Raw genomic sequence first — 26,069 nt, forward strand, 5'->3', positions numbered from 1 at the left:
CCTGCCCCCCGCATTGCTCTGGCCTCGGACAACCGGACAAGCTGACCCCCGCGGCTCCGACCGTGGACAAGCACCCAGCTGCCCTGCTCCCTGAGCTCAGATAACCGGACAGGCTGCTCAGAACGAGCTGCCACCCCCTGCTCTGACCTCGGACAACCGGACAGCTGGCCCCCACCTCGGGTAACCGGAAAAACTGTCCCCCTGCTCTGGCCTCGGACAACCGGACAAGCTGACCCCCGCGGCTCCGACTTTGGACAAGCGCCCAGCTGCCCTGCTCCCTGAGCTCAGATAACCGGACGGGCTGCGACTCCCATCTCCCACCCCTGCTGCTCTGGACTCGGACAACTGGACAGCTACCCAGAGACTGATCCCGGCCCGCTGCCCGGACCCTAGACTACGGTCAGCTCGGTGCCGCCCCCGTAAACGCCCCGCCAGCCCAAGGCCCCGCCCCTGGCCCCGCCCATGACGCTCCAGCCTCCGGCCCCGCCCCGCGGGACGCCCAAGGGAGCCGACGCTCCGCAGCCGCGGCAGCAGCAGGAGGGAGGGGAGGGGCGGCGGGGCTCAGGCTGCGCTTCTGCGCAGGCGCGAACCAGCCCGCGGGACGAGCAGGAGGGCGCAGGCGCGAGCGCGAGCGCAGACGCGGAAGAGCGCGCGGGCACGTCGGGGCCTCGGCGGCGCGCGGAGGAGGCCGCGGCGGAGGAGAGTCCGGTGTGGCGGCGGCTGCTGCTGGCCGCGCTGCGGCCCTGGCGGCAGCCCCCGAGCGACAGCCAAGCTGCTGAGGGCCAGGACCAGGCCCCGCTCCTGCCCCCGGGCCCGGCTCGCGCTCCCGCTCGCGCTCCCGCCGCTGCGCGCTGTTGTCATGGAGGATCCAAGATGGCGGCGCTGGCGTACACGCGCGGGCGGCGCGAGATCAACCAGTACTTCAGCGTGAGCAGCGCCAAGGGGCTTGCGCTGGCCGCCGTGCTGCTGCTGGCCGCCGGCCACGCGGCGCTGCGCCACTACCCGGGTAAGTGGGGCCGCGGGGCGAGCTGGCGGGCCCGGAGAGGGCGGGCAGGCCGGGACTCCCAGAGCGCGTGCGTGGCCGAGCAAGCTCGCCCTCCCGCCCCGGTGCGCTTGCGCGGCCGCGGGAGAAACGCCCCACCCCCACCCTCTGAACTTCGCCGTGGAGCTGGTGCGCGTGCGCAAGGGCTGCCTGCGCGGTAGCGCGCTCCCCAGCTTGCTCGAGAGCGCGCACGTCGCCCGCGCCCCCGCGTGGCGCTCAGCTGTCCCTGCCTGTTCCACCTGCCGTCCGCAGGGGCCGTCCGGGCACACCGCTCGTGATCTCCTGACTCCCAGTCCTCACTCTCTCCCTGTGCCCCGCAGGCCGCCGGCTCTGCTCCGCCCCCATCGGTCTCCGCGTCCTCCCCGGGTGGTCCGCTCAGACCTGGGTTGTCCAGCCCGCCGCCCCGCCCCTCGCCCCGCCCCCAGACCTGAGGGACGTCCGGCTGCACCGACCCTGGGGCGGTTTGTGAGGACTCGGGCGGCGCGGGGAAATCCTGTCTTGTCTTTAGTGCGTGGCCCAGTGGGGTGGGGTGAGAACGAGGTGGTCACGGGCCCTGCCGCCCGGCGGAAACCCCCCCCCCCGTGGTGGGCGTGGCCTGGGCGTGACCGACGGGGCGTGACCGGCGGGGACGGGGCGTGACCCGAGACACGCACAAGTGGGCTCCCAATTCAGCGTCTCTGCTGGCTCTGCACGAGGAGTGGACCCTCGGACAGGCCCTCTCCGACCTTCCTCCAGAATGTCCGCGCTTTACGCGTCAGGCTTTTAGTTGAGATTCGCTTTTCCCTTTAAAGCTGGCCACTAGCGCTGGCTCAGGGATGGCCCCGGAGGGCCCGGCGGGCGCGCTGCTTCCACCCCGCAGGGCCGGCTGTCCTCCGTTTGCGCTGTTTGTCCGGCCCGAGCCAGCCTGGAGAGTTAGCTTCCGCTCCCAGACTCGGTCCGGGGCGCCTTCCGCAGACAGGAGGGTCCGGAGGTCGGTGGAGGCCGGCCCTCGGTGCTCGGGTTGGCCGTGGCACTCCCCGCGGGAGCGCAGGGAGCCGTCCCTTCCCGGGCCGCCCGGAGCCCGCGCTTTGCTGTGGGGTCCCCGTGGGAAGCCCGGCCGGAGCCGGCGCTCCCTCTGACGGGCCCTGGCTCAGGGCCCCTGGGTGGGCGCAGGGGGCGGGAACGGTTACCGGGTGTGCCCAAGATGCCAGCCGCCCCCGCCCTGGCACGGCCCGCGGGGCTCCCCGCTCTGCCCTCCAGCCCAGCCGAACCTCGGACGGCGAGCGCACGAGCGCCGGGTCCTAGGCGGGCTCGGCGAGTCCTTGGAGACGTTCCGAGAGCAGCGTCTGCCTTGTGACCCCTCGGGTTGTGCCTTATCGATACCGTCCGCGGCGGCCGTTGTGGTCCGGTCCTCGCGGCCCCTGGAGGCAGGGTCCGAGCTGTAAAGCGGCGATGCGGTCCGGTCCTCGCTGCCGGCCGTGACTCCGGCCCGGGCGCTGACCGCTCTCTTTTCCGTTCCACGCTCCCAGGCCACGACTCCTGCGAACACCTCGTGTCCAGCGGCAGGTTTCTTGGAGAGCGAGTGTGGCAGCCGCACGGCTGCATGATGCACAGGTATAGAGTCAGGTAAGGAACCGGACAGCCTCGGGCCCGGTTCGGGGCTCGTCTTTGAGGAGGCGCTTCGGCCCTGGCTGCTCCAGGCTCGGCCCGGTTCGGACCGTCTTTGAGGAGGCGCTTCGGCCCTGGCTGCTCCAGGCTCGGCCCGGTTCGGACCGTCTTTGAGGAGGCGCTTCGGCCCTGGCTGCTCCAGGCTGGGCCTTGACTCCAGAACTCTGGCGGCGTGTTCCTAGAACGCAGGTGCAGCCCGTCCCTGCCGGCGGGGCGGCCGTGCGCCTCCGGGAAGGCTCTCCAGTGGAGCTTCCTGAGTTTCCCCTCTCTTAAAGACAGGGTTGTTACTCTGAGATACAGCTGCCCCTGCGGGGCGCTCTGAGCCCGGGCTTGGCCCATGGGGCTGACCCCAGAAGGGGAGGCCCTGGGCGAGCACCGCGAGCTTCCAAGGCAGCCAGGATGGAAGGGAGAGGAGCACGCTGCTTGGTTTAACTGTGGCCCTTCCAGAGTTCAAGAGGCATCAGTTCTTGGTAATCTAATCATGTTGTTAGTGATGCCGGTGCCCTTGGCCCCTCACGGCAGCGAGCTCCCGCTCTGTATGCCCTTGCAAAAGCGGGTGTTCCTAAGGAGCGTCGATATTGCCATGAGGGTTTGGGAGATGCGACTTGGGCCATTCAAATCTGACAGAAGGCAGGGTCCACATTTTCCTCAAGCTGTCTGAGTAAACACCCCTTTTGCCTCAGCTTAGAATTTCTTTTACTCTCTGATTAGCTCCCAGTATCCTTGGCCGGGTCAGGTCTGGGAGGGCTATTCCCCACCCTGATTTTGGGAAGAGGCAGAAGGAAAGGGCAAGAACCTTCATCCTAATTCAACAATTAATCCTTAATGTGAGAGAGAAATAATTATTAAAATAATCATTGAATCTTTTCGTTACAGTGAAGCAAAGAACTGCCTCATAGATAAACATATCGTTTTCATCGGAGACTCCAGAATTCGTCAGTTATTTTATTCTTTTGTGAAAATCATTGATCCCCAATTCAAAGAAGAAGGAAATAAGGTAAGAGTATCATATTCCATAAATCTTTTGGTAGGTGATCATGAGGAATTAGGGGCTGTGGGTGGGTGTCATCCTCTTGCCTCCAGGAGAGGCTGATCATTTTTTGTTCTTAGGAAAGTTGATGAAATACTTTTTTTTGTGCCAAGCCCAAAGAATCATTTATTCAGTCAACCATGAAACACTTATAAAGTGTCTGCCATGTGCTAGGCAGCTGGGGAGACGGTTGATAGAGCCTAGAATCAGGAAGACCTGAGTTCAAATCCAACCTCATGTACTCATTAACTGGGTGACCCTGGGCAAGTTATTTCACCTGTGCTTGCCTTAATCCACTCGATAAGGCAGTAGCAAACCACTCCAGCATCTTTGCCACCAAGCCCCACGGACAGTATTAGTGTGCCAGGATCCACAGGGTCACAGAGCAGTAAGTTCTGGGGACAGAGAGAGGCAAAAGATGATACCTGCCCTGAAGGGGATTCCAGTCTAATGGGAGCCAGCATGCACAACTCTGTACAAAGCAGGCTGCACACCAGAACAATTCGGAAAGGAGAGAGGGAAGGCGCTGGAATTTAGGGGGCTCAGAGGGCAGGATTTTAACTGGAACTATTGATCATCAACATGGAGGAGGGGGAGCGTTCCAGTGATGGTGGACAGCCAAGAGGACATGGTCACTGGGTCACAGAGCATGTATTGGGGTTAAGATGGTCAGAAGACTGGAAAGGTAGCAGGGGAGAGGGTGGGTTTGATCCCGGAGGTGACAGGGAGCCCCTGGGACTGAGATATTTGAGTGGAGGACAGACTGGAGAAAGGAGAGACAGGAATGGGGCAGCCCCACTTTCAGGTGATTGCAGTCATCCCAGTATGAGATGATGAGGGCCTGCACCAGGGCTGTGGCAGTATCGAAGGACAGAAGGGGGCGTACTTGAGAGATGTGGTACCATATTGGATATGAAGGGCAGTGAGAGAGGCTGAGAAATCTGGGAGGACGCCTTGGTTGTGAGCTGGAGGGGGTGCCCTTGTCAGTAACGGGGAAGGGAGGAGGCAGAGATGGTTTGGGGAAAGATGGTGAGCTCTGCTTTGGACCTGTGGAGTTTAAGATGTTACTGGATGTCCAGTTCGAGGCATCTGCCAGGCAGTTGGAGATGGAAGACAATTGGGGCAGGACAGGCAGAGGTGAGGATTATCAGCATAGAGAGGGTCACTGTGTCCATGGGAGCTGATAAGTTCACCGGATTAAGTAAGGAGTACCAAGGGAGAAGAACAGAGGGCCCAGGACACACCTTGAGGGATACCTGTGGTTAGAGGTGGTTAGAGGGCACGGTCTGCAGGAGGATCCAGCAGAGGAAACGGAGAAGGAAAGGTCAGAGAGGGAGGAGGAGGACCAGGAGAAAGAGGGCAGAGGGTGGAAACCTAGAGAGAAGAGGGGATCCTGGGGGAGAGTGACAAGCAGTGTCAGAGGCTGCCCAGAGGTCAAGGAGAGAGGGTTGACATAGGGCCATCAGATGTGGCCACTGAGAGATCATGACCAGTTTTCAGTGGAATGGAGTCATCAGAAGCTGGGTTGTAAAGGGTTGAAAAGAGGGGAGGAGAGGAAATGGGAGTCCCTAGTGTAGACACCTGTCAGGGGCATAGGAGATGTAGTTTGAAGATGGAGACATGGTCATGTTTGTACACTGCAGGGAAGGAACCAGTAGAGATGGAGAGATTGCAAATGAGGGGTGGGTGGATGGGGGGGCGGGGTGCAGTCTGTTGGAGGCGGGACAGAAGGGGCTCTGATGTGCAGGTGGAGAGTTGGCCTTGGCCAAGATCGTGGGAGACAGGTGCAGGAGGCTTCTGAGAGACAGGAGATACGTTAGAGCTTTGCCTGTGTTGACAGAATGAATAAAAGGTGGCTTAGAAGGGGGAAGAGATTGGGAATTGGGGCTCGTGGAGAAATTGCGGCCTGAAGGACAAGGGGCCTATAATCCAGGCTTGGGGAATGCACAGTCGAATGCCATGGTCAGCGCCTTCCTGTCCTCACAGAACCTTCTTCTCTCCCATTTTATGGTGCCTCTCTCCTCCATCACCTTGGCCAAGTTGTCTCCCATTCCTCTCCCTAATTGTGGGCGCTCCCAGGTCTGTCCTAGGCCCTTTTGTCTCTGTACGCTTTCTCCACTTCCCTCCTTTTATCATCCAAACAGTCTGGACAGAGACCCAAGGAGAGGACATGGAAGGCGTGGCCAGCTCAGTAGAGAGAGTGGTGTCACCAAAGCCCAGAGAAGAGGAAAAGGGGTGCACAGCAATGTCAGAATCTGCCCAGAGTTCAGGAAGGATGAGGCTTGAGAAAAGCCCATTTGATTGGGCAAGTAAGAGGTCATTGGTAACTTTCATTCAAATGATGAACTTGGAACAGGTTGAGCTTGGGTAATTAGGGCTAGTGAAAGTGAGACAAGAAGCAAGTATAAGTGGATTTTTTTGTAGGAGCTGGGCTGAGAAAGAGAAAAGAATCACTGACCATGGCTCCAGGGATGGTCCGTTCTCCTGAAGGGTTTGAAGGATGAGGGAGGCAGTTGGGAAAGGGGCTGGTTAAGGGACTAATCACTGAAGAAGATGGCAGGGCAGGGAATCAGCGGGGCGCATAGACGGGAGAAGGGCCACCCACTCCATGATCTGGATTGGGGAAAGCAGAGTTGGCTTGATGAGCTTGTGAAAAAAGAGAGAAGAGAATTCACATCAGGAAATAAGAAAGGAGAGCCTGAGCTGGAGGGCCCATGGAGGGGCTCTGAAGTGAGGGAGGGGGGCTGGCCCCAGTCAGCGTGTGCTGCGACCCTCTTCAGCTCCATTCATCAGCCTGTGAGGAAAGGTAGAGGAAAGCAATGATGGCAGGAGGAGAAAGGAATTGACTGCCACATTAGAGGAGGGGCTGGCCACCTCTAAGGGAGTGAGGATTAGGGGTAAGGGCTGCTGGCTGGCACAGGAAGACTCCTCTTCCTGAGTTCAAATCTGGGCTCAGACGTTTCCTCGCTGGGTGACCCTAGGTAAGTCTGTTCACTTTGTGTGCCTCAGTTTCCTCATCTGGAAAAGCTGGAGAAGGAAATGGCAAAACCACTCCAGTATCTTTGCCAATAAAACCTCAAGTGGAGTCACAGAGAGTCAGACGTGACTGAAATGACTGAACAACAAACAGGCTGTTCCCTGACTCGGGGCTAGAGCCCCCTCGGTCCCTGGCTGCTCTCAGAGACCACAAGAGTGACATCTGCCTACCTGTAGCAATGGACATGTGGGCATTAAGCCTCCTTGGGGTTGAGTACCAGCAGCTTGGCTTCCCTCGTCATTAAGATCCAGGACAGTGTGAGGAGCAGGAGGAGGACAGAAAGCTGATTCGAAGAAGATTCAAGATTCAAGAGGAGACTCTTCAGGGAGAAAAATAGCAATCTAGGTGTTAAGGAAGTTCTCCAGGGTAAAGACAGACTGTGCCCTAACACAGAGGTGCCTCCTCAGGTGCCTCGGGCTGTGTTTTCCAACTGCCTTTTCCAGATTCATCTTCCAGAAACCTTTTGCATTTTGTACCAACTCTTTCCCATGACACCCACCCCCCCAGCCCACACACAAGACCCTTGAAGGAAAGCTGTGAAGCCGGATCAGCGCTCAGGGTAGTGCCTGCAACGTCCCGTCTCCTTAGGTCCCCACTTCTCCACTGAGAAATGGGAATGTATGGTAGCCTCTGTTTCCCAAAACCTGGGAAATGAGGGTGGAATCTGGCCACGCTTGAGTTGGTTCTCAATTAATGAGCACTTGTTTCTCTCCGTTGGGCGGCAGTCTCTGTAGGTCTCCTCTTGTTTCTCTGCAGAAGTAGAGCCCACTACGGAGCCCTGTGCCTAACGGGAAGGAGCTTTGTGAGTGTTTTTGAGTTGGATTGGACATTGTCCTCAGTGTTTCCAGCTCTGAATTCTAAATCCATTCTGGATCCCTCCCAAGATGTCAGATTTTCCTGATAAATGTTGGAGAAGATGGGGGAGAGTTGGAACACTAATTCATTGTTGATGGAGCTGTAAGCTGATCCAACCATTCTGGAGAGCAATTTGGAACTATGCCCACAAGGCTACAAAAATGTGCATACCCTTTGACCCAGCAATATCGCTTCTAGGACTGTATCCCCAGGAGATCATAAAAATGGGAAAGGGTCCACATGTACAAAAATATTTATAGCAATTATCTTTGTGATGCTTTAAAAAAGTGGAAATCAAGGGGATGCCCATCAGTTGGGGAATGGCTGAACAAGTTGTGGCATATAAATGTAATGGAATACTATTGTGCTATAAGAAATGATGAACAGGAAGACTTCAGAGAGGCCTGGAAAGACTTATATGATCTGATGCTGAGTGAGAGGGGCAGAGCCAGGAGAACTTTGTGCCCAGCAACGACCACAGTGTGCCAGAGTTTTTCTGGTAGACTTAGTATTTCATTGCAATGCAAGGACTTAAATAATTCCCAATAGTCTCTTAAGGCAAAATGCCTTCCACACCCAGAGAAAGAGCTGTGGAACTTGACTGCAGAATGAAGCAGACCATTTTCTTTTGTGTTATGTTTCGGTTTGTTTCACGATTTCTCTCATTCATTTTAAGTCTTCTATGCAACATGACTAAGGTGAAAATGTATTTAATAGGAATGTATGTGTAGAACCTATATAAAATTGTGTGCTGTCTCAGGGAGGGAGGGGAAAATCTAAAATATATGGAAATGATTTGTAGAACACTGAAAACAAATAAAATAATAATAGTAAAGATGTCAGATCTTGAGCTGCACAATCTAGATGCTCCCTAGGGGACGGGTCACGGGCTGGTGTAAAGCACAGGCTCCTGTGCATGGGCCTACCTTTGTGAGTGGCCAGCTATAAATGCAGTGGAGTTGGAAGGTTATTTTGGATTATCCAGGCTCTTCCAAGAAAAATAGATGAATGAGAAATTAGCATTTTGTTTCAAGCTTTTTATATTAAAAAGTTCATATTTTCTGTTTCGCCCCTCTCCTCTTCTTTCCTTTGGCAGCATGAAAACATCCCTTTTGAAGACAAAATTTCATCAGTTAAAGTGGTGAGTTTTTCACTAAAATGCCATCATTTATTTGCTTGCCAGTGGCAGTAGTTGAGCAGGATAAAGACAAAATGTAATGACTGAATAAACAGAGTTTATTTTGTTGCTCATCAGTTATTTTGTAGATGGAGTGAGGTCATACCTTTGGAGACCATCTAGTCTTTATCAAAGGGGAAACTGAGACAGCTAGATGAAGGGCCCCATCTGTCAGGTTGTATCCCACCACATCCATATGTGGGAGGTCCCTGACAGTGTCACTGACCTCGACCTCCCACCTCCTTGCTCCCCATGAGCAGAAGCACCTTGAAGCGAGGGTGTGCTGGTGTGTTGGTATTCACACAGCCTGTTGTTAGATTAGCCAGCCGTAAGGCATCCCGGCTATGACCAGGCCTGTGGCTGCTACCCAGGGATGCACACTCACTGAGCTGGATGCCTTCCCTCCAGGTCCCTCAGTCTCCTGCTAGTCAGAGCCCCTGGTGAGGCCTTGACGGGCCAAGTAGGCAGGACTGAGATTTCTTACACATGTTTGTGTTTCTCTTAGGATTTCCTGTGGCACCCTGAAGTTAATGCTTCCATGAAACAGCGTGTCAAATTGTGGACTGAGGTTGGTATTTAGGGGTTCACTTAGAGCCAATATTCCTACCTCCTCTTGGCAGAGATGGCTGTGGGTGAGAGTCCTGAGGTCACCTCAGCTTCCCCTCCTCTCTATTTGTCTGTCCCAGCCACGGCAGCTGTGCCAGGCTGATGGCCTGTCAGAGGCCAGCATGGAAGGCCTGAGACTCAGGATGAAATGACTGCTGGCAGCCCCTTCTGGGGTCCCATTGCTCCTTCATCCTCCTGTTCTCGTCAGTCAGAGTTAGGGCCGGCTGACAAATGAGTTGTCTCCGGTCCCTGCTCCCACCACATAGTAGGTGCTCTGTAAGTGGCCGTTACATTTGACTTTTCCCTCTTCAGGAACCTGTGGGCAAGCCCCACGTCGTCGTAGCAGGAGCTGCCACGGTGAGCACGTGTCGTTGTTCTCTGTCGATTTCTGCCCCAGCCAAGATTGGGGGTCTGTGGCCCTGTCGGTCAGATCCAGGTTGCTCTTGTAATTCAGTGTGGGAAGCCCTCTCTTGGTCTGTACCAAGATGCCCCTTTGTCCATCCTGTCTGTGGTCTGGGGAGATCTGGCCTCTGGGCCCTTTCCCGCTATCCAGGAGTGGAGTGAAAGTCCATTACCCTGAATGAGGCAATGAGGGATTGGTCAGGGGGTAGCTCACCCTCTTTCCTGATCACCAGCTGGTTAACACTGCTCTTTTTGGCTCCATGTTTTTAGTGGTCCATAAAAACCCACAATGGCAGTGAGGAGGCCCTTGCCCAATATAAGACCAACATCACTTCTCTCGCGCCACTTTTAGAGAAATTAGCCAAGACTAGCGATGTTTACTGGGTTTTACAAGGTAAGGAACTAATTTACCAAGATAAGTATCACTGATCTGTTTTGAATGAGGAATAATCCTGCTGAGAAGAAAACTGTTGCTTTATGAAAAGGAATATTGGGATAAGCTCCCCACCCTGGCCCCCCAAGTCATTCTCCAAAGCCAGAGATGTAAACTTCTGGTCAGGGCAGCCTAGTAAATCTCAGGATGAGGATGACAAAGTAACCCTCACCTCCTTTGGTTGGGGAACCCCTGGGTGTGCTTCTCGTTGCAATCGAGTGCTTAGGCTGTGTGGCCATAGACCCTTAGGAGGTATCCTTTTTTCTGAAATTCCCCTCAGGGTCATGAGTTTGCAGAGTGGCCACACACTGAAAGAATAGCCACTAGAACCCCTCTGAGTCCCAAGAGAGGGAAGCCCCTTCCACTTTGAGATAGCATCCCGTTCACACCCAGCCACCTCGAGGTCAGTCCTCTAGGGCCAAGCAGAGCAAGGCTCTGACCGCCATTCAGAGGCAATTCTCTCCTTCCACCTCACCCAAGAGAAGACAGAAAGTTTCAGGGAGAAGAGTGAGCCAGGCTCACAAAATGTAGCAGGGACCCTGGAGGGAGGAAGTTTGGGCACCAAACATATTTGTTGACTCCTATCAACCCTCCAAAATGCCTTATTTTGTGTGCAGATCCTGTCTACGAAGACTTGCTGAGTGAAAACAGGAGGATGATCACCAATGAGAAAATCAACGCATACAACGAAGCTGCCATCAGCATCCTCAATGGCAGCACCAAGAATGCCAAGTCCAGGGTCAAAGTGTTCCGCGTTTCCCAGCTCATCGCACAAGAAACCATCATGGAATCTGTGGATGGTCTCCATCTCCCGGAGTCAAGTAGAGAAACAGTAAGAGCACAGTGACCCCTGGTGGCCAGGACCAGGATAGGAGGTTGGTCTTTGCCAAAGGGCCCATCCAGGGGGGCTGCCCTTTAGGAACACTGACCAGGAGCTGCACTGCTGGACACACACTGCCTTTCCTGGAGTTATCTCTGCAAGATCTGTCAGCCCCTGGCTGACTGTGTGTGTTCTGATGCTTTTCCCACCGCCCTCTGGGGAGGGAGCCCACTCATGGAGTGAGGGAAGAGGGGGGACTCCTGACACACTGACTGGCCAGTTCTGTGACCAAGGCTGCCTTACAGCCCACATCCTCTGTCGGAAGCGTCTGAGGCTATATATGTTGAGAGGTAGTGGAGAAGGTCTCTAGGCTTGGCATTGGGCAGGCAAGGGGAAGTCAACATTTGACCTTGCACACGTTAGCCAGCAAGTCCTTGACATGGGTTAGCTTGCTGGTTTCTCACCACAACCCCAGGAGACCCCCGTTTTACAGATGAGGAAACTGAGGCTAGGAACTGTTCAGTGACTGAGTCTGGCTCTTGGTCCTCCCTCAGTGACTGAACCTTGCGTGAGCCTGGGCAGCCTCAGGCACAATCGTCCGAGGAAACCTTGGTTTTCTCCTTTTCTCAGTAGGGCTAGCAGTGAGCCAGCTGGGGCAGTGATAGGGCTTCCCTTGGTGACCCACACTTCCTGCCCCATCTCCTCCGGCAGAGCGCCATGATTCTCATGAATGTATGCTGCAACAAGGTTGTGAGGCCCATCGACGGCTCCTGCTGCCAGCCCCTTGCGGCCCCCACGCTCATTCAGAAGCTGGCGGCCAGCTTCTTTGGCCTGTCCATCGCGGGCTGCCTGGTCCTGCAGCTCGTGCACCGCCACGGTCACCGGAGAAGCCGACTGTGCACCGATGTAGAGGCTGGGGAGGAGAAGAAGGTGACCCCCGCACCCTCTCCCTGCCCCTCCCAAGTGGTCCTTCAGTCATGCTGCAAGTTGGGGCTCATCATGACCTACTTCTACCTGTGCGACCGTGCAGATCTGTTTATGAAAGAAAACAAATTTTATACTCACTCCTCCTTCTTCACGCCCATCATCTACATCCTGGTCTTGGGAGTGTTTTATAACGAAAATACCAAAGAGGTAGGTGGAGCAGGGAAGGCACTGCAGCCCCTTTGAGGCAGGGGCAGGCCCTTCAAGCAGTGGGTTGGGGACGAGAAAGGGACCCTGCCCTCAGGGTTCAGCAGGGACCTTGACCCTACACATTCACGTAACAAGGTTCCCTTGGATCCAGGGAGCCCCTGACACATGGAGGCCAGAGCTTGCCTGGGTTGGCCCTCCCCTCCTGGAACTTACCCTGTTAAGGGGGGGCAGGGTTGGGGGGGCAGCCTGATCCAGTGAATGAAGCCACAGTCTACACCCCAAAAGGTCTGGCCTTTCTCTCATCTCATGCTCTGAGTCACATCTTGCTGGGGATCGTTGAGCTTGGTCTTCTAGGTTATAGATCAGAAGACAGTCTGACTTTGTGTCGGGCCATTTCAGGGTGGGGGCTGGAGGGTATACCTCTTTACACCTGGCCTGCCTGGTGACTGGGCATGGCCCTGCGTTGGTGTCTCCTTCCCACAGACCAAGGTGCTGAACCGGGAGCAGACAGAGGAGTGGAAGGGCTGGATGCAGCTGGTTATCCTCATCTACCACATCTCAGGGGCCAGCACTGTAAGGGTTCCAGCCCACACAGGGACCGTCTGGGGGATGGGGCTTGAGGGCAGTTTCTTGGGATAAAGAAGATAGCAGTCATTTTACGTTCATCTTACCAATGAAACCAATGAAAAATGAATCCCTTAGGATGGCAGAGGCTGAGGCTCTTCTTTATCTTATCTTTATGTAGCCAGCGCTTAAGCTTGGCACCTGGCACATGCAGTAGTCACTTAATACGTGCTTGTTACCTACCCTGCCAAACAAGTCTAGAGCCGCATAGGGTGATCTTAATTATAAGAAATAGAAACTAAACAAGGTGGTGGGATTTCAAATTCACTTAGAATGAGCCAGTTCTATTGTCAGGATTCTAAACCAAGTTGGATATTTACATACACACGTATGTGATGTGATATGGGCTGTAAATATGTAGGGTGACAGTAGATATTTGGGGGAGATTAGGGCTAGCTTGGTGCAGCCTGCATCCTGAAATATCCCACGCACCTGCTGTGGCTGCCACAGGAGCTGCCCCAAGGCCTTACCCTGCCATCCTGAGGTTATTGCAGCAGGAAACACAGAAGATGGGGGATTTCTGGTTCAGTTCCTTGTCGTCCCACTTGTAACACCTGTCCTGCTACAACCCTGGTGAGGCATTAGACCCATTTGGCAGATGGGGAAACTGACCTGCTCTGGCTCGTGTGGTCATCATCTGTCAGGGCCGCCCACCTCACCCAGGAGCGTGGGGAGCTCCCACAGCTAGTCTCTTCACTTAAGGCTTTCTCTTCAGTCAGTCCGTCCTCACTAAGATGAGATTTCATTGCTTGTCTTAGAATTTGTTGCCCTGAATGTTGCTTGACATTTGGGGGCGTCAGGGAAGAGACGAGAGCTTTAGTTCTGTAAAGACTTGTGGCCTGAAGATGCTAAATGAGCAAATGCTGCTTGATTCTCTAAGGAATCTGTGATCTCCTCAGTTTGAGAGGACCTCCAGTAATTCCGATCGCAGCCCATCGTCTTGTGTGACTCTCACCCCTGGGGTCCTCCCAGTGAGCTGGAGGCCTCTCCGCTTTGTCCCACCATCCGCAGGGTGCCATTCTTGGCCTCTGGCCATTGAGCCACCAGCTTCTCTCCCCCCATGGCTACCCCACCTCCCCTTTCTGTCACACAGTTCCTTGTGTGGAGCCTCACCCTCCGAGGATGCTCATCTCTTTGCAGGTACAGTACCTGTGAAGATTGGAAGGAGGGGTCTTTGGCTGGCTGCCTTCTACCTCCCCAGCCCAACCAGGCAGGCAGGCTCTCTGGGTGTCTGCATTCTTCCTTAGTTTGGGGATGGACAGACTGGATTCTCGTGTGGTTGAGGATCTCTTTCGGGGCCTGGAGGCCTGTGCTGGATCTCAGGGCCAGTGGCCTCCTGGGCAAACTGACATCTCCCGTCAATTCTGCAGCATGTGGAGGGGAGCCCAAATCGAGGGGGTTCTGTCTCACCCATCGGGGAAGCGCAGGGGCCCCTGTGTTCTCTACATCTTTTTGGTACCAGTAGAATCCAAGGCCATTTTTTCTGCTTTTGTCATTTTTCCTTCCATCAGTTTCCTTATCACTCAAAGCCTTCCTCTTTCTGAACTTGCTCCAAGCTAGCTGCTTTTCCCATCTTTTTCTTGAGGGCCCAGGAGATACCAGGCTTTTCTCCCCACCTTCATATTGTCCTCATTTGCCTCGATGTTTCCACATGTCAGCAGATCTATGAGTTGGATGGGGAGGGTTTTCCCCAGTGGCTCTGAGCATCCCCTGAACCCTTCCTCGTTTTCATCCATTCGTGACCATTCGTTCTGCAGCCCTTGATGACCAGACTTTCCATGAACATTTCCTGTTGCCTTTGGGCTCTTCACCAAATGCTGAGAGCCATCCTTGCACTTAATGTCTCCCTTTTACTTTTGGGTTCCATGAAGCACCTTTGTCCCTTCTTTTGCCCTGGTCCTTTGTGTTATTCTGGTTCTTTTTAGAATGATTGTGTCAAGATGGGTGTGACCCTGCACCTCCAGGAGTGTGCCCACTCCTGACGGGCCACAGGACAAGAGTCTTTGAGGGGCACAAAATCTAAACAGTTTGGGAGGCCACTGTCACTGTGGAGGCTGAAGGGGCCCCCCATGGCCATCTTTTGTGTTTGTCTTTGCTTCCTGAGTTGCTAAAAACAAATCCATCCCAGGCCAGCTGCCCACTGGGGCTAGGCCCCTGCACACTTATCACGACTGGACCTTAGACAACAGGCTTGGCCTGGAGCTTGGACTGCAGTCTCCATTCTCAGACTCAAACCCAGAACCTTTGTCCTATCCTTGGAGAGAGGGACAGAAAGGCCATCATTCCTTGTGTATGCACTTCCCACTCCTGTCAAGCTCCCGGGCTGTGGCCAGCTCAATCGTGGGCTCCCGTCCTGTGCAGTCTTTGAAGACGGTTGCTCGGATCTCAGAAGGAATTTCCACTTGGAAACAAAGGCCCTGGTTGTGTTCAGTTTCCTGGGCTCTCATCCAGAAGCCCCCAGAATCCATAGTTACCTATGCTTAGTTTGATGGAGCCTGAAACACATGAATAGCAGGTTTTCTTTAGGAAAATAGATTGAAAGTTCCCTTTGAGGTGCCAGAAATCCACGACCCCGGGGGCAGCATTGGCATGAGAATCCTGGGACTGTGAAGACACCCCGGCTTCCACAGCTTGAGATGGGAGTCTCTGGCAGGTCAGGGTTGGGGGCAGGGAGGGCCATTGGACTCTTCCTCCCATTCCCAGCTGCTCCAGACCAGAAGCAGGACAGAAAGGGGCTCTTGGGCTAAGCCAAGTCATCTCATCAGTGTAGCTTTCTATCCATCAGGTCTTTAATAGATGTTGAATGACATCATCTTTGTGGGGTGATTGACAGGAAGAGTAGACAGGCTTTGAATGTGTCAAGAAGAGAGAGATGGGCCCTCCAGGATGGCCTCCCTGTGAGAACAGGGCAGAGCAGCAGCTTCCCTTTCACAGAACCCTTGGAGTGCTAGAGTGGGTGAGTCGTGATCCCTGAGGCTGGGCCTACCCTTCCTCCTTTGTGAAATGGGGGGACCATCTGTACATTTTGTGAATTGCTTGTGTGCCTACTGATGAGAACGTCAGCCTTTGATTCTGTCTGACCCTAACCACCCAATTTAATGCGTTTTTTTTGCCAACAGTTTTTGCCTGTGTATATGCACATTAGGGTTCTGGTTGCTGCATATCTATTTCAAACAGGTTACGGGCACTTCTCATACTTTTGGATCAAAGGCGACTTTGGAATTCACCGAGTATGTCAGGTAGGAAACAAATAGATACACAAGTAAATGAATGAGTAAATAAAAGATGGACGAATGAATGGATGCCATGACCTTCTGCCTCTGCTCCTGACCAGTTGTGGGACTTTGGGTCCAGAAGGTCTGGGCATCTCCAGGCTTCAGCACCCAGAAACTAGCTTAACAAGATCATCTCCTAGGCCCCTGCCAGCCTACCCACTGGCCAATCAGAATGGATCACTAACTGGATCCCTGCTCACCCACCAACCGGTGAAGGATATATGGAGAGGGTACAAAGCTTGTGCCATGGTCCTGCCTAGGGCCCCTTTGGCTCAGTCTTGCAATAGAAAGACTGAGCTATGTTGGCAAATTGGGAGTCAAGGCCCCAAGGCCCATTTGTAAAGGGATGGAGACTGAGGACTCAGGAGACAGCATTTGTACTGTAAATTTTACTTGTGAAACTAATAGAAATTCTTAGACCTTAGTTCCAATCTGGCCTCAGACACTGTGTAGCTTTGTGATCTTGGGCAAGTCACTTAACCCCGTTTGCCTCAATTTCCTTATCTGTAAAATGACCTGGAGAAGGGAATGGCAAATGATTCCAGTGTCTGCTAAGAAGACCCCCCATCGGGTCATGAAGAGTTGGGCACAACTGAAATGACCAAATAAAAATTTTTGCCCAATTAACAAACATTTATTTTTTTCCTCCCTTCTCTCCCCTCTTGCCCATTGGGGGAGAAAAGGCCAAATATACATAGTAGTATTAGTAGCAAATATATATCATATACTAATACAAAGCAGTATACATTTATACAGATAACACATAGTAAAGCCTGTTATTTTAGTCTTAAATAGCCTTTTTGATTTTAAATCCTACCAGAAAAAAAAATCACTTTCTTTGCCTGTGGTACCTAGGGCTGAACTGAAGCTGACTCCTCTGTCGACTCTGCCCCCCTCCCTTTGCACACAGGTGTTATTCCGTCTCAATTTCCTGGTTGTGGTGTTATGCATCGTGATGGATCGACCCTACCAATTCTACTACTTTGTTCCCTTGGTTACTGTATGGTTTTTGATCATCTATGTCACCTTAGCTTTGTGGCCGCAGATCACCCAGAAGAAAGCGAATGGTGAGTCATTGCTGCTTGACTTTGGCTGCTGTTGCAGGGAGGGAAGAGAAGGCAGAGACAGGGAACAGAGGGAGAGTGAAAGGGACAAGGAAGGAGATGGGACTAGGGAGAGAGAAACGCAAGAGGGAGGAAAGGAAGAAGCACAAGAAAGGATTCAGGCTTCCTCTTTATTGGAGGCTCTTGAAAGAAAGGTGGGGTCAATATGGTAGAGTCATAAGCTCTACCTAGCAGAGGCACCAAACCAGATTCTGATTGGGAAGTTCAAGAAAAACTTTGAATTATCTTTCCAGCCCAGGTTGGCTTAGGGAAACAGAGAAGGGCAGCTCAGGGGCATCACAGTGCCCAGAGCACTGGACCTGGACTCAGGAAGACCTAAGTTCAAATTCTGTCTCAGACACTGGTAACCCTGGGCAAGTCACTTCACCTCTTTCTGCCTCATTTTCCCTATAAATTGTGGATCATAATAGCACCTCCCTCCAAAGGCTGCTGGAAGGATCCAGTGGGATTATAATTGTAAAGTGCCCAGTGTCTGGTACCTAGTTGGCACTATGTAAATGTTAGCTCTTAGTTAGCAATTAGTATTAGGTTTGCAGGCTCTGGCGACAGGTCTGACCAGGAACTGCCAAGCAGCAGAGCATTCCAGCTCAGGGAGGGGCAGTTTACTAGGCCACAGAGAGACTCCAAGTCCAGCAGAGAGAGGCCCAGTCTTATGTTCAAATTTACCTAGAATTTCTGGAAGAAAATGGAGAGTTTTTTAAGTTTTAAAATATTTTTAATTAAATAAGAGCACTAGAGGAAGAAAGAAAGAGAGCTGTAAAAGAATAAGTTGGAAAAAGCATCAGCAGCTTGGCACCAGAGGTATGAAATCTGCCCAAGCAACAGAAAACTCCCTGACAATTAGAATGGACCAAATAGAAGCGAACAACTCCATGAGACGAGAAATAATAAAGTCAAAATATTGAAAAAAATAGAAGAAAATGTAAGGTGGCTCTTAGCAAAAACAAGGGAGTTGGAAAACAGATCCAAGAAAATAGTGTAAAAATTGTTGGACTGCCTGAAAGCTGTGATTCCCCCATATACGCATCCCGCAAAAAGAACCTAGAAATCCAGTTTGAGAAAATTGCCAAGATCTCTTAGAACCAGGGGGCAAAGTGGAAATAGCAAGAATCCACTGGTCACCGCCTGAAGGAAACTCCAAAATGGAAACTCCCAGGAACATTACATTTACAAAATCCAGAGCTCCTGGCTCAAAGGAAAAATCCTACAGGAAGTGAGGAAGAATTGAAGGCCAAGTTGCTGCAGGCAGGATCACACAAAATTTAGCAGTCCCCACCTGCAAGGAACAGAGAGCTTGGAATACAAGATTTGAAAGGTAAAACCATGGGCTCATAGACTCACCCAGCAAAACTGGAGTATTTTCTACAGCAGGAAAAAAGGATTTTTAATGAAGTAGAGGGCTTCCAAGCATTCTCGATCTGAAGCCCAGAGCTAGGTAGAAACTTCTTGGAGATGCAGACACAGGGCTCAGGAGAAACATTCAAAGGTGAACAGGGACCAACAATACTGACACATCCCCTCTGATCTTGTCATTATCAGGGGGCTCTCAGGAGACAAATGGTTGGGGAAGTGTCTTGTACAGAATCGGAGCAAGGAGAAAGAGGCAGGAGCACCGTTTGAACCCCATTCTCATCTGAATCAGTCAAAGCAGCCTTGCATGGTTACTGGCCTGCCTAACACACTGTTGTGTGCAGAGATGCATTTCGTTCAACAGAGAAACTAGAGGGAAAAAAGCAAAGAATAAGAGGGAGGGTAGTTTGGGGGATATGTTTGTCCTAAGCAAAACAAACTCTAGGTAAGAAAATAAAATAATATTGATAGCAGATCTTTTTTGTGGTGACCAAGAATTAGATGCTGCTGGGGCAGGGCGCGGGGGATGGGGGAGATGGAGTGCCCACCAGTCAGGAAAGGGCCAAACGTGTCATGGTAGAAGAATGTGGCGGAGAAGCTGTTGCACTGTATCTGGTAAGACTTGCACGGGCAGAACCAAGAGAGTGGTTCCTACAGCGGCAACAGCTTGGAAACTGACCCCCAGAATTGCCGCCCACGATGGCCAAGGCTCCTCTGAAGCAGGATTTGGGGGGGGGGGGGTTGTTTTTCTTTCCCAGTGGGGGATGGGGGAGGGAGGCAGTAGGGAGAGAAGGTGGATTTGGGTTGGTTGGGAAAAAATAAGATTCCATTTAAAAAGTATATTTCATTTTCATAAGATAGACTTTTAAAATCAAATGACTGCATTATCCTCCCTCTGTCAGACCCAGTTGTGCTGTTGGGTAACCTTGTTCTTTTTCTCATTTTGGAATTTTTTGTTATAAGAGTCACAGCTCTTGGGGAAGGGAGGAATATAATGGGAAATGTTGGTAATTAAAAACAAAAGTACAAATTTTTTTTTAATTAAGTGAATTTAGATTATTTTTTAAATGGATTGAAGACAAAATATTTCAGTGAGATTGCTCCCCACGCTTGTAAAATTGAGAATCGTGACTCGGTAAGTTGGGAAGAGCCTTGACTTCAGGTGCAGGATGTGGTCAGATGTCGATGGCAGAGGCAGCTCGAAATGGGATCTGTGTTCTGAGCAACTGGGCGGTTCAGTGTCTTCTGCAGGAAATAGATGTCTGTGACTTCCATCTCTGTAGAAGGTGTGAGTTACCCTAATACAGACAATGTCTCATCCCACAGGAAGCTGCTTCTGGCACCTGGGCTTGATGATGAAACTGGCCTTCCTGCTTGGCTGTATCTGCTTCCTGGCCTATTCCCAGGTGCGCGTTGTCGTTGTGTTTGCATCTTCATGGACTCCTTGGGCAGCCTGACCTGCAGCAGCTGCATGAGAACAGACATGCCTTTATTTTGAAGTGGCTGCACTGGGTTGTCCCAAAAACCATCTTCTTAGACCCTGAACAAGGCGCGGTTTGGTTTGAGCCCCATTGGCTCACTGGCTGCAGGAATTTCTGGCTCATTTTTGTAAATAGTCATGAGATATCCTGAGAACCTATTTTGCTGGTGGATATTAAGCTGTTTGGATATTAAGCTGAGGGCTCTGAGAGGGTCACTGTTTCACCTGTGATCTTGGCCTTTAAATTTCGCCTTTAATTTACTGGATTCTAGAATGAGCAGCTCTCATTGGGGAAAGAGCTGGGTCCATAACTCTGGTGAGGCCATGGAGAGGGTTGTCCTAAGTGTGAAAGAACTAGCATCTCTTCCCCCCTGAGGACCCTGTAACCTCCCAGGAGTCCGGGCTGCTGAGGCTTGGTGACCCCAGTGGCTATGTCTACCAACCTTTGTAGAGCAGCTTGGACAAGACTAATTTCTAGCTTCTCAGATCTGTGACCCCTAAGTGAGGGTCACTGTAGCTCTGAGTCATGGCCCATGCTGATACGCGCATCCTGGCAGTGAAGCAGCCCAGGGAAAGGCTTCCCTTTGGTCCTTCAGCACCAAGAAGTGTGGATTGAGGGCCTGATGCTGGGGGCATGAGGACAGCTAGGGGCAATGTGGGGGGAAGACAGGAAAGACCAATGTGTCTGGTGTAAATGGAATGTGGGGTGTCAAGCTGGGCTTGCCTCTGACTCCAGGCTGGCCACTGGCCACCCTCCAACAACTTTGGACAGTGTCAGATGAGAGAGCCAGGCATCCCCCAGGCCGCTGTCTGTCCCCCTCCACTCTCTCTGCCCTCACTCTTCTCAGTCCTCACCCTCCTTGACCTCTGCACCACTGATGAGCACCTTCTCCCCTCTGGATTTTGGGTCCCCATCCTCTCGTAGTGCGTAAGAGCCCAAGTTCTGTCCAGTCGGCCAGTGCATCTCCAGGCCTCCTGTCCACCCCCTCCTCTTGGTCAGCTTCCAGTAACTTCTCTGTTAGTCTCCTTGCCGCGAATCTGCCCCCTTGGTCTCACTTCTCTCCATCCCCTCCTGTAGCTGCTGTTATCTCTGTGTGATGACAGATGACTCCCACAGCTATGGATGCAGCCGTGGTCTCCCCTCCTAGACCTTTCTAGGTGGAGAGCTCAGTAGACATCAGTGTTCACGTGTTTCCTCTCTGTCCCCTTCTCATTTCTCAGTCACCTAGACCAGGTCTCGTTCTGTTCTGCAGAGTCCTCAGTCAGGCTCCTCTGCTTTCTGGGTTTGTTGCCCAGCTGACCTTGCTGCTACTTCTTGGGGGCCTGGACCTTCTTCCAGGCGAAGGCCCATCTGCACAGAATCTTTGAGCTGCTCTGTTTCCAGGCAGGGCTGGTTACCCCCCTCAGGTAGCCTGGTGACCCCTATCTTGGTGCTCGCTCCATTGATGCACTCAGCTTTGCCTCCTTAGGATCAGGGATCTCCAAGCCTGGAACACCCCCTCCTCACCTCGGACTGAGCTCTACATACCTCTCCAGCTGCTAGGGCCGTGACTTGGCAGAAAGGGTGTTGTAGCTCTGTCACTGGCACACAGTAGGTCCTTTGGTGCAACAAGGCTCCTTAGAATCAGCCATTTCTTTGCCCTTCTTAAACTTGGAGGAATTCAGAAGGCTTCAGGAAGCAGCCGGCCTGGGGGCCTTCTGGCTGATGGCCTCTCTGCCTTTGTGTTTTTCAGGGGGCGTTTGAGAAGATCTTTTCTCTTTGGCCATTGTCCAAGTGTTTTGAATTGAATGGAAATGTCTATGAGTGGTGGTTCCGGTGGAAGTTAGACCGCTATGTATGTCATCGCTTGTACTTGGAGGCCTGGAAGTATCTTTGGGAACTTCCTGACCTCTCTGCTCTTTTTCAAGAGAGTCCCTGGGATTGGCACGTGGGGGGAGGGGGTCAGTGAGGTCAGAGGGGCCTGGTCCAGTGAATACACCTGTGGGATGGGCAGGTGACCTAATTTGTTGTAGGGTGGCCCCCAGTGGGATAGGGTCCAGTGGCTCTGGCTTGAGCCTCTGGCTGGTGACTTTTCTCATCACAGGGGTAGTAAGCTCCTGGACCCTGGAAGTCTTTGGGCCAAGGTTGGATGAATCCTACTTGGGGAGGGTTTGGACAATGTGGACCCCAGGTCCCTGCCAGGGATGAGTGAGAACAGTGGGTGCCCTGCCCAAGGTCAGGTCAGCTCATGCCTGGCAACCCTCCCCTGTGACTCACTGCCTCTGGCTTCCTAGGGAGTCCTTGCTAAGGGTCATACCCAAGGAGACCAGATCTGCTCTTGTCCTTTGTCCTTATCCTTGTCCTGCAGTGGCCCAGTGGGCAGCGCCTCTCCCAAAGGGCTCTGCTCAGGGTCCTCTACATCTGCCACTGCACATCTAGTTCCTTGACCAGTAGCAGTGTGGCCTTCTCCCTCAGTTTCTTCATCTGTAAAATGGGGATAAGCAAGACATACCCGAGGTAGATTCAGATGAGAGAAGTACAGAAAGCCACAATCATTGTGCTCTTGTCCTTGCCATGATTCCTGAGGTGGGCTTTCCTCTGCAGGTTGTCTTCCACGGAATGTTGTTTGCATTTGTTTACCTGGCCTTGCAGAAGCGCCAGGTGCTCTCTGAGGGGAAGGGGGAGCCCCTGCTCCCCAGCAGGATGTCCAATGTGCTCCTCTTTGTGTCCGTGGTCTCTTTCTTGGTGAGTTCCCTAACAGCAATGCCTATGGCCCTTTTACTTCTGGGATCAGGTAGCTGGAGGGGCAGGGGATGCCCAGGGGTGGCCAAGTCCTTGTTTACAGGTATGTAGCCCCCAGGCTTGGGACAGGTGGGCTCTTGGGTTAGAAAGGTAGCTGCCCCCTCTGTAAAATGGGCCTCCTCGGGGCACATCAGAGCTCGTGGCAGCTTTCCCTGCTGGTGGTACCTGGGACTGCCCAGTAGGAAGGGGACTAAGCATCCTGGTGCTTCACAAGCTGATCTGCGCGGCCCTTCCTTCCTAGACCTATTCCATCTGGGCCAGCAGCTGTAAGACCAAAGCTGAGTGCAACGAACTCCATCCCGCAGTGTCTGTCGTGCAGGTAGGGCTCCTGGCACTTTGGGGGCTTATGGGCCCTAGCGAGGGTAGTGGATTAATGGACTCTTCCTTTGGTTCTTCCCTTAGATTCTAGCTTTCATTCTCATCAGAAACATCCCAGGGTATATCCGCTCAGTGTACAGTTCATTTTTCGCTTGGTTTGGGAAAATATCGTTAGAGGTGAGTATGCCCATATCTGTGTAGTGACATTTCCGTGTCTCTTTTCACCCCACTTCTCTTCCCCACCCCCTGACCTCACAGGTAGCCTCTTTGCTCCCCCACCTCTGCAGTGGGGTCTCCTCCCCTCCCCCAAACCCAGGTAAACATCGCCTCCTGTTGAACTCTCCAGCCTCCTTCCACTCCCCTGGTGGTCCTCCCTGCGTGGCCCCTCTCTGTGCCAACGCCGTAAGTCCTCTCCATCTTCTCAGAGCTCTAGATCTCTCTATCTGGCTATGGGAAGGACCTCCCTGAGAGCCCTCCCCCTATACCATGTCTATTTTGGGCTGGTGTCCAGTGTAGGCTTTTTCACCATCTGCCCTTCTCCATTCCCATTCTCTGAGTTTCAGCCATTCTAACTGCCCCACCTTCACACCTTTGCCCACCCAGCGTGCCCTCTCCCCTCCCCCCTCCTACTTGGCCCTGTTCAGATTCCACCTGAGGGAAGCCGTGGAGGGTCTCCTTTGCACTCTGTACTGCATATATATTGAGTAGCCTGTAAGTTCCCTGGGGGCAGGCTTCTGCCCCTGTGAGTGTGGCGGCCTGGAGGGAAGGGGGAGAGGGGAGAAGAGCCTTGCAGAGGCCACTGCAGGGCCTACCCCAGGCACTGTGAGAAAGGCCTAGAACTCAGCTTCCGGAGGCCTCTGCCAGGGGTTTAAAGCAGTTGCTGACAGTGCTGAAAGATTTCAGAAGATTATAAAGGTTGTGATGATGGAGATGTCTGGAAAAAAACCTTTCTATCATGGGCTGAGATGTGTGCATGTGTGTGTATACGTGTGTGAGGTGTTCATATGTGCTTGAGTATATGTATGCATGATTCTGTTTAGACTGTTCTGACTGATAGGGTGTGAACAGAATCACCCATCTTAGTCTCTTGGCTTTTTCCCCAGAGTTCTGGGATGAGAACATCCTCTTTGTCTCGCCTAACCCCCCTCTGCACCACACCCCCCTTCAGAAATGGCATCAGAATCTCAGTCATTGGCTTGAGCACCTCCAGAGAATGGAGAACATTGGTCTTCTTTTCCCTTGTGCACCGAGTGGATGAGTTTTCTCCCATGGCCTGCGTAACTGTGGTTCTTTTTTCCTTCCCAGCTCTTTATCTGCCAGTACCACATCTGGCTGGCCGCAGACACCAGGGGCATCTTGGTCCTCATTCCTGGCAACCCAATGCTCAACATCACGGTCAGCACTTTCATCTTTGTGTGCGTTGCCCATGAAATCTCACGCATCACCAATGACCTCGCCCAGATCCTCATCCCCAAAGAGAGCACAGCTCTCTGGAAAAGGCTGGCCTGCATCGCGGGCTTCTTCTGTGCCCTCCTCCTCCTCTCGTCCATCCAAGGGGAACGCAGGCGGTAACCTTCCTGGGGCCTACAGGCAAGGTTTCGTGTAACCCATTGAGGGCAGTGGGGAGACCCGGTTCTCTGTAGTGGGAATGGTGCCGCACCTATGCTTCTCGAAGACATGTTCTTAGTGTCTGTGCAATGATGTCCAAGTGAAGTATCAGGGCGTGGATTTTCTGACACGGTCACCATCATGCCACTTGGGGTCTGCTTGATCCTGAGGGTCCTGTCCATGCCCGTGCTCATGCTGTGTGTTGGCTTTTAAAAGGGTAAATTTTTCCATCCAGAATTCCTTCCCTCCCCCCTTGACTTTTCATTACCAGCTCCCCAAGGAGGTCAGCTCAGTCATAGATCAATTGGACATTTTTTCTCCATTTATTCATTTTTTTTCTATTATTTCCAACATTTGGAAAGTCCTTCCCAAATTCTGTTCAACCCTCCCAAGTTCCTCTCACCCATGTTCTTTGCTGAGCAACGGATTGGGGGTTTGCCACGTAAGTCTTGGGCTGACTTCAATTAGACTTTGAAGGAGAAGAGTCGGGAGCATTTCCTTTCTTTGTGTTTTTTTTTTACAAGCTGACTGTTGTAGATAGGATTTATTTATCTGTTGTACAGATTGGGTTGTGATTTTTATGGTTCAAAAGATTGCACTTGTTTACTGTGGGGGGTAAATATATTTTCTGTTGATGTTATGTGAATGTGTGAAGTAATTTAAAAAGTAAATAATTGTTCTGTTGGATGCTTATTTTTGTATTGGCAAGAGATCAATTAAACTGCTTGCTTCATGTGTTTCTTTTGTGGCAGAAAGAACCTGGGTTTGGCAGGTGTATAGGCCGCATACATTTCTCCTGGTAGGGCCAGCTCTCCCGCCACCTGGTTGCCCACTCTTTCAGCTGTCCTTGCTCACCGGGGCTTGAGTGCAGCCCATTTCCTGCTTCTTTTTTGAACCAGCCTGTGAAGGAGGAGGGCTGGGGATTGGAACCTGAAAGGGGCTGAGCAATGACTGCCTCCAAGATTCAGAATCTCCCCTGTTACCCTTTCCTTTCTCTGCCAACTGCGGGCAGGCTCCCAATCCTGGAGAGGTGGGGTTTGCCCACTCTGTTCCTGGCCCTCAGCTGGCATCTCCAGAAGGGGACCCACTTCACAGGTTCCTGCCTCACAAGCTGCTCTTGCCAGGTAGATAGGGCTCCATATCTGTCTGTGTTTCCTTTTGTTGAGACAATATGGTTTTGTAAAAAGATTTGAATATGGTGAGGCCTCAGTTGGACTTTTCTTCCACAAAAGTGTGGTATCATCTTGTCTAGATAGTTTGACAATTTCTAAAGATGGGTATTGGACCCGGGGCTTGAAGCTGGAGCAGATCAGGTCTGCCCCTAG

General features: G+C 52.5%; 1 protein-coding gene across 1 annotated transcript; it reads left to right on the forward strand.

The window, feature by feature from the left end:
- The first annotated feature begins 402 nt into the window (after positions 1-402).
- CASD1 (CAS1 domain containing 1) lies at positions 403-25,481 on the forward strand. The gene is made up of 18 exons (XM_072650720.1): positions 403-1,006; positions 2,551-2,647; positions 3,566-3,686; positions 8,708-8,752; positions 9,294-9,356; positions 9,707-9,751; positions 10,067-10,190; positions 10,847-11,061; positions 11,761-12,183; positions 12,667-12,756; positions 15,927-16,046; positions 16,993-17,149; positions 19,883-19,962; positions 21,770-21,871; positions 22,621-22,761; positions 23,060-23,137; positions 23,221-23,313; positions 24,442-25,481. The coding sequence occupies exons 1-18, from the start codon at positions 463-465 to the stop codon at positions 24,706-24,708; spliced, it is 2,805 nt and encodes a 934-aa protein (XP_072506821.1). The 5' UTR covers positions 403-462; the 3' UTR covers positions 24,709-25,481.
- The last annotated feature ends 588 nt before the right edge of the window (positions 25,482-26,069 follow it).

Source organism: Notamacropus eugenii, chromosome 3, assembly GCF_028372415.1.
Source record: "Notamacropus eugenii isolate mMacEug1 chromosome 3, mMacEug1.pri_v2, whole genome shotgun sequence".
NCBI lineage: Eukaryota > Metazoa > Chordata > Mammalia > Diprotodontia > Macropodidae > Notamacropus > Notamacropus eugenii.